At 33.0% G+C, this 11,569-nt stretch overlaps 1 protein-coding gene across 1 annotated transcript in view; it reads left to right on the top strand.

Annotated features, from left to right (window-relative positions):
* The first annotated feature begins 1,225 nt into the window (after positions 1–1,225).
* The window catches only part of LOC146998471 (uncharacterized), a 51,088-nt gene continuing 40,744 nt past the window's right edge, over positions 1,226–11,569 (top strand). Inside the window, exon 1 of the mRNA XM_085810771.1 lies at positions 1,226–1,634. Within this exon, the coding sequence (XP_085666897.1) occupies positions 1,380–1,634 (255 nt within the window). The 5' untranslated portion in view covers positions 1,226–1,379. The remainder of the gene's footprint in view (positions 1,635–11,569) is intronic.

Genomic DNA, 11,569 nt, shown 5'->3' with positions numbered 1-11,569 from the left:
TTTTTACATTTTTAAAAGATATGCAATGAAGCAAAAAGTGTAAGTACCGCTTCCTCTTCGCTATCACTTGAAAACACTTTTAGGGCTGTGTCATACAATTTTTTTTACGATTATGTCATACAATTTTTCTTGCTTGTATATAGATTTCTAAAACATTAATTTTATTTACTTATTTATTAATCTCATTCCTCTTACTACAAAGAACATTACTTGCAAAGAAACAAGCTTATTATAAAAGTCTTCTGTCATTTCATAACTGCTATTTCTTCTACCTTTTTAATCTACAGATTTTGCTTTTACAGTACGAATCTGCCTTCTCCCCAAATAAAAATTATAACTCTTTAAAATTATTTTCCATAAAATCTACTGCGTCATTTTTAATTGTTTTTATTTCATAATTTTGTATACATTTTTCTCAGCATTTCATTGTAAAAATTTATTTTTTTAATTTTATTGTGGTACCTAATATTTTATTATTTTATGGGCTTTAAAATTCGAACATCTAAAAATGTATCCATCTTAAGGATTTGAAATTTTTAAAGGCTGTAAAATAAAATTTCTCTGAAAGGAAGAATGATAAAAAATATCATTTAGACGACTTTCTAAAGCTTAATTTAAAACTTCCGGTGTATAATAAACTTCTGCTTAACCTGTTGGCGGTGTCTGACACTATGCTCAAAATTTAGCCATGGAATTTTAGTCGAAATAAGTTGACTTTTCACTTACACTTATTGTGAATGGGAATGTAAGTGATTTTTTTAAAGTTCTACTTACACTTTTTAAAATTTAAAGCTGCTACGAATTTTTGCATATATATTCGTTTAAGGAAAAAACTAAAATTCTCAGAATTTTACATTATTGGAAAAAGCAGGGGAAAAATTGTTTAAATGAGATTTAAATGTAATTTCTTCCTTTCTTTCTTTTTTATCATTGTCAAATCTAACGTAAGAGAGAAATCGGTAGGGTTTAACACTGTGGAAAAAAAGAGTGATTGTTAAAGTATATTTCTGAATTGAATTTTCTGTTTGACTGCGACTAAAAAATGAAAGTAAAAAAAAAAACGAAAATTTTTATTTAAAACTCATAAAACAATTAATGAACTGAAAGAGAAAGAAATTCTTAAACACCATATTTCCCCATGTATAAGACACATCTTGATTTGGGAATCCGAAAATTGAAAAAAATAAAAAAATTATCTGGTTCTTTATTGACCTACTTAATTAGAATTTAAGAGAAACATTTATTACATAAAGTTATTGAAATCGACGTTTATTCAGTATACAACTCATCATCACTGTCAGAATAGCTGGACTTCATCTGTTTTGAATGACGAATCACTCTTTTCACATATTGCCTCATCCTCAGTTTCATTTGTTAATATGGAATTTGAGATGCCACATTTCTTAAATGACTTGGCAGAAAACTTAATCTTGATAGTAGCTCAGAATGTTTTAACTCAGATAAAAACTTCTTCTATAGTTGACTTCTTCAATCTTCCTTATTGGTGTCACTTTGTTGTCCACACAAGACTTCATCATCCATTTGTTCGATCCCTCTCTCTTGTCAGTTTTAAAGAGCTTGTTATTAATACTAATGTCAAGAAGTTTAGGCTGGGATGTCAAGCAAGCCTCCAGGTATGACAGCAAGTTTTGTTGGTTCTCTTCTGCTATCGGGAGCATATTCAGAAATGTATGTATGTATGCACCTGTGAATTTTTTTAGAATTATTTTTGCACTTACAAATACGTATCTCTCTGTTTACAATGCAAACTGCTACTTCACCAGAGACAGTGACTTCGCTAAAGGATATTTATGTGGGAATCGTTAACGCCCGATGCCAACTTAGCGAAGTACCAGCTGACGTCATCAGTATAGCTCAGCGCGAATCATTCCAGACAGCAGGAGATAGCGTCCAGACGTGGTCGAGAGTGGAAGGTAGACGCGAGCAGACTGCTCGTATGCCTTCAAGAGTTTATGGAGTTTAGATTCTTCTTTTGATGTTTCACCTTTAGCTGTTATGCTTTTAGCTGATTATACTATTTAAAGCTAGCCATCATCATTTGTGTAAAGGACTGTCTGTGACTGTGCATCATTACATGAACCATTCAACATTTAAACTTTACTTAATTTATCTTTATTATTTTTATTTCTTATCGTTAAATAAAAGCATATTTAAAAAATACTACGTCGAGATCTGATTTAAAAGAGAATTCGACATTTATTCGTTCCTTTATAAATATAATATGTCACTATAAGTGGATCGACGTTATTCTTAATTTCTCGAGCAGCAGATGATATTCGTGTCTCAGCGCTTTGATTGCCATTTTAATCTAAAGACTATTTCTTATACGAATATTTCTTGCTGCAGCTAAACGCGTATGTATTCATTTATATACTTTTGTATCACTTACACAGTACCATCTAATTAATTTTTTAACTCTGTTGCATCCTCAGATTTTTCAGTGCGAAACTATCGCTGACATTATGGCGTGCAGTCAACTGCGGTTGACATGCAGTTCCCATAATGTCAGCGATAGTTTCGCTGACATTATGGCGTGCACTCAACTGCATGTCAACCATGTTATTTACTAAAATTAAGTAAATCGCTCGCAGTATGTGAAAATTGGTTTTCACCACAGTCAGCTCTTGTTAAGGTATGTTTGGAGTGAAATACGCAGGCAGAAGTGGCACGGTAGGCTAATCAAGGGCATTTTTGAACAGAAGGTAAAAGCGGTTTCCTGGGGAAAATGGAAACTCATAGACAAAATGCATGCTGGCGAGCTCCATGACCGTGTAGCTCGCATAGCATACCGCGTGCAATCCGCCCGGGGAGGCTGATTTACGCCAGAAGATCCTTTCCACGTATCGCTCAAAAAGGCCCAGTATCCTCAATGTGTCACTTCCATACACACATTCTGTTATAAAATCTTCTTATTTTGGTCTGCTCTATCCGCCTTTACTTTTTTACTCGATATTTTTTAACAGTCCTCCATATAGTTGTTTTCCATTAATCCTCTGACAGCAAGCAGTTATAACACTCTAGACTAGATGTAATGATTAGATTAATCTACAGTGTTATAGCAGTTTGCTGCGGGAGGATTAATGAAGCATAGCCATAAGGCGTGGTTATTTGTAGCACGAGCCGTGCCTTGTTTTGTTAAATGTTTAGCTTAATAAAAAGGTTGTTTAAAGCTTTGTAAATTTTTTATGCTATTTTAAACATACGGATAACTCGCTACTAATATGGTAAGGTTGCAGGACTAAAGTTGCAGTTTCAGAGAAAGTATAACCTCAGAACTTAATGCGTTTTTTTTTTTTTTTTTTTTTTTTTTTTTTTTAATTTTGCTAATTCTATTTTTACTTTCTTTTCTTTAAATTAGAAAGAATTGGTTTCTCATTCTAATATTACACCACTTAGGAACTATATTAAAATTTGTACGTAAATTGTTAAGAAATTTGTCTTTAAAAAACGTGTATTATATTAGCGACTGTATCTGTTCCTCCACAAATTTTGGTTATTTGAAAAACTATTTCTATATTCGAAGAAATAGCGGTCACTGAGCACTTGACTGTCTTGGCTTGGCAGCGGGAGCCCTACTTACTTGGTGATTCTACGAAGAGAGCAAAAGAAATGCTCATACTGATTATTTACTAAAGCGTGGCTGTTGAAAAAACGTGGCAAATATCGCTGACTGTTGACTTTCAGACTCAAGGATTCGGCTTTGGCGGTTACTGCAGTTCTAGACAGGGAAAACTCGCCAAATATTAGACATTTTTGTTTGTACACCCCTCTGCTTACCATTTGCTAGGCAGTTGATGCCTTGGGGTTTATGACAGTATCGAAAAACGTAGCCTGTCCTAAAGCTGGTGACAGTCTTAAGAACACATTCTCTCTTTCAAGAAACCTTTTCGGTTTTTGCCTATTCGTATTGTGTAATGTTATCCTCTTTTTATGTATCCATTATTGTTAGCAATAGTTTGCAAAAGAAGGTATCTAGTAAGAATCACCGAAAGCGAAGTATCTAGGCTTACAAGATCAGAGGTAAAGTGGCAAAAATTACAACTTGTATAAATTATGTACAGTATTGTTGTACAAATTACAAGCTTCCTTCTGGAAGTTAGGTTATGGTGAATGTTTTAATTTGTAAAAGTAATTTGCTTGAATAATTGTAACTACAAAATGCAATTAAGTATCCAGTGCTAACCGTTGTTATTTTGGCTTGAAATCTGTATCTTTGATTCATTTTAATTTTCATGTAACAGTCTCAGAAGAATATAGGATTTTTGTTGAAAATCATGAACGTATTTCATTTGAATCTAAAGTTAACAAAAATATTCTTTTTCTTATAAGTTCGAATAGTTATTGTTTTGTTCTAATCTCAAATGGTTGTAATATTCTAGCTTCTAGCGTAAGAATAATGATTATGAAAGACGTGACGTTCCGAACCTAATTATTGCTTGTGTACCGAAGGGGGTATTTCCCGATATTGGTATTCCATCTAAACGTTCTGCAAACAAAGATCTTTCCATTAATTGCATCTTAATCTGCTTTTCGGGAACAATCTTAATAAATAATAATAAATGTGGTTTAGTATGACTGGTCTAACTTCCTGTACCGCCATTAGAGGCCTAAAAGGGCTTAGTGGAGCTATTTAATTAAAGAAACATTGAGATCTAAAACAAGGCCTAAATCAGGCCCATTAAGCAGTAGAACTTCCCACCATACTACCTGAAATAACTTTAAATAGAATAAAGAAATAAAATATGAACTTAAAGTCTAGGAGCTGGTGAGGTTTACCAGCTACACCAAAAAAAGTACATTATTGCATACTTTGTAATATATAACACATGTTTCTTACATGCATAAAAATATGTTACTTACATATACAAAGAAATCAAATAACAGAATATAGTAAACATCCTAGTTTTTCTTAAAACAGACGGGGAAATTTTAAACACAATCAACAGATAAATGATGCATATTTTATGAAATAGAGAAATAGAAGAGCACAATTTGTAATCGAAAACCTATTATAATAAACGGGAAAGTGTCCGTGATTAGTTAAAGCTTGATTTAGATACTTGTCACCTAGTTATCATCTCTCACTTACAGTTGAGATTCAGTTATATGTGAATCTTCCTTTAGAATCTGGGTCGTTTCACTTTGCTTGCCTTAGAGTCAAACTTTCTCTTTTCAACAAGGATTTCAAACTGTCAAAGAAGTCTTTACTGTCAAAGAAGTCTTTACTGTCAAAGAAGTCTTTACTGTCAAAGAAGTCTTTACTGTCAAAGAAGTCTTTACTGTCAAAGAAGTCTTTACTTTACTTACTTCAAAATCATTAATTTGATTTTCAGTGGCAGTCTTTGCCAATCTATCTGCTAACTCGTTAAAATGGTATCAATATTACACTTCGTCCAAAAGAGTTTAGTAACTCTGAAAGCGCTAAGAAAAATAAGCATATCTTTTATCTGTTTAATTAGATCGTTATTTGGACAGACATCCGTAATTGAAACAATTGCGCTTTCGCAGTCACTATAGATTTCTAAAGGATCTAGCGCAGAATTAGAAATAAACCAAAATAAGGCCTCTCGCAGGGCCACTAACTCTGCTTGATAGACAGAGGCATTGTCAGAAAGTCTATATTTCCTTTGTAAGCTTAGTTTCTCATCTAAGAACACACAAAAGGCTGCCCCATTATGACCATTTAATTTAGATCCATCTGTAAAAACCGTGTAACCTGTCTTTGTTGGGGAGGCCTTTATGCCAATTCAACCGTTTCAATAAAGCTGATGAATGTCTAAACCTTTCTCATAGTCAAAATCTCTAGCTGAGAAATCTCACTGAAACAATCGACAGTATGTGATTTAGTATGTGAACAAAAACATATTTGAACTTTTAGCAGTTTAATTTTTTCTGTGATAAACGAATTGCAATTGTTTCTACAAATTTTCATCTGCTGGCATAAAAAGAGTTCAACTTATATCTTATAAATACCTTTTAGGGCGTATTGTCTGCAACCCGTCTCAAAAATTTCAGAGGTACTACGTACTACATGTATGGTGTAGATGCAACTTTAGAAGGATGAAATAAAATCAATTTTCATTTCAGCCCGCCCGCCCCCCACTCGCAATACTCACAAAAACTTGCTGAAAAGTTTGATTATTTTTAAAATATCAAAATCTATTCTAAAAATCATCAATCACACGTTTATTTTCTAAAAATCATCAAGCGCAAGTTTCAACAAAGTGCTCAAAATTTCTTTCAATCCTTAGAAAGCCAAGCCTTCGCTCACCTATATGCTTAAAATAACGAAACACATCTGAAGTTCTATTTGAACTCCCCAAGACTCGCTCACTTCCATTAATGACTACAAAGGTTTAAAAGTTTCAAACTATATCGTTTCTATTGCATATTTTAGGGAAAGAGTATGAAACGGACCATGGCTTACAAGTTTGCACAGGCTTATATATACAAGTTCGCACATGAACGAGACGATTTAAGATTAGTGATGACAAATGAGGCAGCAAATATCGAAAATTTGCATTTCACCAAGTTCAGCCCCTCACTAATAATATTATATTAATTTTTGCCATAACATATATTTGTTAACCAAACTCAGCAATATGTTAATATCTCTTAATAAAGTAATTTTCCTTGGTTTCAAGCATAATATAGTGTACTTCACCTGGGAGGAACATCATCAAATCACTTTTCCAAGAAGTGGCCTATGACCCAAAAAAAATCTAGAAAACTATGGGTTAGATTATTGGGTACTTACCGGAAAATCCCGTCTACTACAAGCGACGGTGCCAATCGAGCCAAACCAAAAACGCAAATTTAGTAAATACAAGAAAAAACGTTCTATTCTTATTTTTCTTTCAAATTTATTATATTATCATTTATTTATATTTAATTTTTCATTAACAATTTCCATTATTTTTCATGAAGGAGATATACTGTAAAAGCAATTATTTTCTTTAGGTTTTAATTTTGCGAGAAAATATAAGTCTCGCGAAGTACTTTTTATTCCGCCTCAAATAATAATAATAAATCAGAAATTTTTCACTTACCAAATTTTTTTCGCGAAATTCTTTTGGCGAAAAAAAAATTTTTGGTGAAAAATCGCGTAGTTTGACGTCTTTTCTTTAATAGACAAAAATGGTCGACGGCATTTTCGATAAGTACCCATTATTGATTTCAAGAAAGGGATTCGTTTTGTCCCCCCTTAAAAAGTGTATAACCCCCACGCTGGATAAGAAGCGATAGGCCAAAAAAGGTTGGGAATGTATAATCTGACCTCATAAAAATATGTGTATATTAGATTACAGCAAAGCACTCGAGGGCTATCTGCCTTAAGGGAGGGATGCCTTCGTGGAGGACTTTTTAAGGGAAACTAGCTCGTATACACGTTACACATGGGAAAAACCACGAAAGCGCCCATGCAGCCAGCCCGTTCGCGGGATTCGTACCTCGGACCGAACTACCAGTGTTCAGCGACGTTACCGCTCGGCCGCTGGTGGGCCCTTATAAAAATATAGAAATGCTTAGAAACGCATTTTATACGGTTTTGTTTCACTTGGTTTTTCTCTCTGATTGTTTGGGTCAAATCTTGAAATCAATTTTTGACACAGTTTTACGGACCCGATTTTCCCGCAATTTTTCACATATACGTATTTATGATGGCAAATCAAAATTCAACAGAAAAGCTTTCAAAATCTGAATTTTTAGTGCAAAAAGAATGTTAATGCCGAGTGGAATATTAAATCTCGTAACGAAATTTTGCGTTGAATCTCTAAAAACGGCATATCACTTTTAAAATTGCTGCTGCCAAATATTATCGCCCTGATTATATTTAAAGAAAGTAAATAATGAATAATATGCATGAATGTATGTTTCTTTCAGTGCAAAAAACAATACCTAGAGCCATAAATTGTTTAGTGACAAATTCATCGACCCTGAAAGCACTTGGAAACCCGAATTTTGAATTTCGATTTGTTTTATTATCTATTATCTATTTTGTGAAACTTTAACGAAGGTTCGCTGTTGAATTGTACATGGCGTAATCGCGAAGAAAATTATGCTTAATAATAAAGCTAAAAAGACAAAAAAAAAATGGGTTAGTAGGAGTAAGTGCAACAGCAGTTTTGTAGACTTCGTGATCAGCGAGAACTTAAAAAACCTTAACAAACCTTTTTAGGCGGCCGTTAAAGTCTGAAATCATTCAGATTTATTTATTTATATTTGAATTCTTGCATGTCCTTGTTTATCTGTGAAACTTATCATTACGGATTTTCAATCTTTACTGTAGGGGTAGCTCAAAAAATACTCTTCTGAATGAAATAAATAATTGATTGAGGTTTGGAGTTTCCCTTCGCCCCCTCGTCGAATTTCGTTTTATTTAGTTGTCGTGCATTCTTTCTGTATTACCAACCTTATGATTTTAAGTGATAATGAAATCAGATACCTAATCCTAGCGGATATTTAAAAGTTGAAGTAAACATACTCCGTGGCAATAATCGACACAACTTAAAATTTCCCCGCATTCCAATACAGCATATGAACTTGGTGTAGTTCGGAAATTAAGTATGAGAATAAGCAAGAAATAACCAACATTCATGAGCGGTTAGTTGACTGCCAACAATTTCCATTATGTAGGCAAACCGTCTGAAAGAAAAGGAGTGATCTGTTTCTCCTAAGAAAATTTTTTACTTAGCAGAAACAAATCAACGAAAATATCGAACGCAAATATCACTCAAATTACTTAGCGTCCAAATGCCATTTGCGCTGTTACCAGTCACGACTACGAACTGATTATCAAAAGCAGTTGTGAAATCGTTATCGCGCAATTATGGCATTTTCTATAAATTTCTTTTTCATTTATTTCTTTATCTATGATCAAGCACACTCAGTTGTAAGAACTGTTAAACCGACTTTTACAGTGTGATATTTATAGACAGCACATAGCTTTATGCAGTTCTTTCGTGTAAATAATGCAAATAAATAAAAAAACAAAACTATTTTAACAAAATACAATTCCAATTTTTTAGAAAACACTTTCTCTAGCTGAACAAACAACTCAAGAATTTCTTACCTGTAGCGGGTTTCGTATGCTGAGCGATCGTGAAATAGAGATGAATACAATTTAGCTACCAAAGTATCTAGTTTTATATATCCAAGCATTGCTGTTGTCCTTTATATTTGTAAATGAGACTACGTTTTTGTCCTGTCAGTCTTTGGTTCTGTCCCATTGTATTTGCAAAGTGAAATGCTTTTCTCCTGTCAGTTTGACATATGTAGTTTTAAAAAGTGATGCTGCGCAGCTGGAACATACCTAACGAAAATGAGCATATTTGATTATTGAATGGCTAAACGGTATTAAAAAATACAACACTGTCATCTTTTCAGACAATCGTTACATTTTATTATGTCTTTATACATCTGAGGTAAATATACATACAGCTTGGTTTCCAGTTTTCTACCAAGAGTGAGATCATTGTATATATTGCTTAATTTTTATGTTTGATCAAAGAACGTTAAAAAATTCTGAAAATAAATAATTAATTCCGAAGATGCCTCAAAATAGGCAGAATGCTGTAGAAAAATAACGCTGGTAATTCTGCTCATATTGCTGTTCAATTCTTAATTTCTAAAATTAGGAAGGATGGCTATCTTTGAAAGCCATCAAGATAAATGAAAAAATAACTAAATAAAAAACAGTAAGCAAATAATGATTAAAATTAAATAAAATGTAAATTACTAAATAAAAATTATTAATTTTAATTCGGAAAAGATTAGCAAAATTAGGAAGAATTTTCGATATTTGCACTGAATTAATTTGGGCATAACTGTAATGTCATCTTGTATTTAGAAAATGTTTTTAAGAAATGTATTGTCAATAACCATTCAGACTCTTGGAAAATGTTTTGCTGTGTTATCTCTGGATTCAGCTTGTAGAGTCACTAGGTTTTTTCTAACACTGGAGACGACAAAAATGTACAATGCCCTCGCCAGGACTCGAACCCTTAACTTCTGGAATACGCGTCGAGTATGCTTCTCTGGGAATTGGGGAATCAAGTTACCAAGTCCTGGTGGTGACAAATTATCGTCCATCACCTATTAGTTTGGGCGCCACTGTCATTAGGTTTATAATACTGGTGGCGTAAAACATTAGCAGCTTTCTTGCCGAGATTTGAACCCTAGACCTCTCGAATACGCGACGAGTGTGCTTCTAATTACAACACGAAGGCATTCTGAAGGCAGAGAGAAAATAACCTTATAAGCTTTAACAACACTTACTGGTCTAAACAAGAAAATGTGAAAACAAACGAAATTTGCATGAGTGTTCTACCGGATCTGGAGATTAGTTTTCTTTGACACTGGTGTATTCACAGGTAGGTTGCGGACATTTAGTCCATTTTCTGTGAATTTTAGTCATTCCTTAAGTTATTACGATCATTGTTTTATATTACTACAGAACTTCAGAAAAGATTTATGCTAATTTATTTGTATTTCATAAGAAACATCTCTTAATTTCATAATTCAAGCATGTGTTGATTTAAAGTACTATGAGAATAAGAATCATTGTCATGTAAAATCTTTCTCTTTGATTCCAACATTACTTCTGTTATGTAGATAAAAAAATAATTTTAAGAAGTTTTGAAAACTTTTAATTTGAACCTTACTGTTAAATAACTACTGGTGCTTAGACAACTGTATTAAAATAAGCTCGCATAGTCTCTGAAATTTAAAAACTGGTGATTGAAAAAAAAAATTACATAAATCATCATCTTTATAAAGTAAATTATAATACTTCAAAGCTCAATTGTTTACTTCAAATTCTAGACTGAAATAATAGCCTTGGTAAAATCAAAAATATCCACTTTCCATAACAAATGATACAATTCATTTTCAAATCCTAAAAACCGTATCTCTCTTTAAAATAATGCGATATTCTGACATTTCTGAAAATACTTAAATCTCAATACAATAATTCTTAAACTCTAGAGATAGCCTTAAACGCCTTTCATTGAACTACAAATACAAAACATCTCAAAATACCAGGGAAGGAGAATCAGCGAAAGTAAAAATTCAGTCACCAGTTCCAATAAAATAATAAATCGTATAATTCAAATGTACGTAAATGATAAATTCCACAACTACACCACAATTAGTTACCCAGGTTGGTTTTAAAAGATCCATGTTTTACCTAAATCTCATGGAAGACATGATGGCCCATTATTAAAATAAACAAAAACAAACATTTACAATTAAAACATAGTGTTACGAAATTTGTATTGAGATAGGTAATTTTAGTAGAATTAGTATAGTTAAAACTGATGTGCAATGGGGCACGAAAGCTATGCCGTAAAAGTAAGAATATAGAGACACGTGCATTTAACATTGAGTAAATGGATATCTAGGTAATCTGTATTGAAATTGACTTCCGTAACCGTAATTCCATTCTTCTTGGTTTCCAGAAAACTCGAGAAGCAAAAGGTACTAAACATATCTCGCGCAGCCAGTTAAAAACTATTTTAGGCCGAAGAGAGACCATCTGCTTGCTACTACT

Source organism: Stegodyphus dumicola, chromosome 2, assembly GCF_044657685.1.
Source record: "Stegodyphus dumicola isolate Sdum_Otavi_A_Nest chromosome 2, ASM4465768v1".
Taxonomy (NCBI): Eukaryota; Metazoa; Arthropoda; class Arachnida; order Araneae; family Eresidae; genus Stegodyphus; species Stegodyphus dumicola.
Note: the sequence above shows the minus strand (reverse complement) of the source record. Positions and strands in the feature narration are given on the sequence as shown.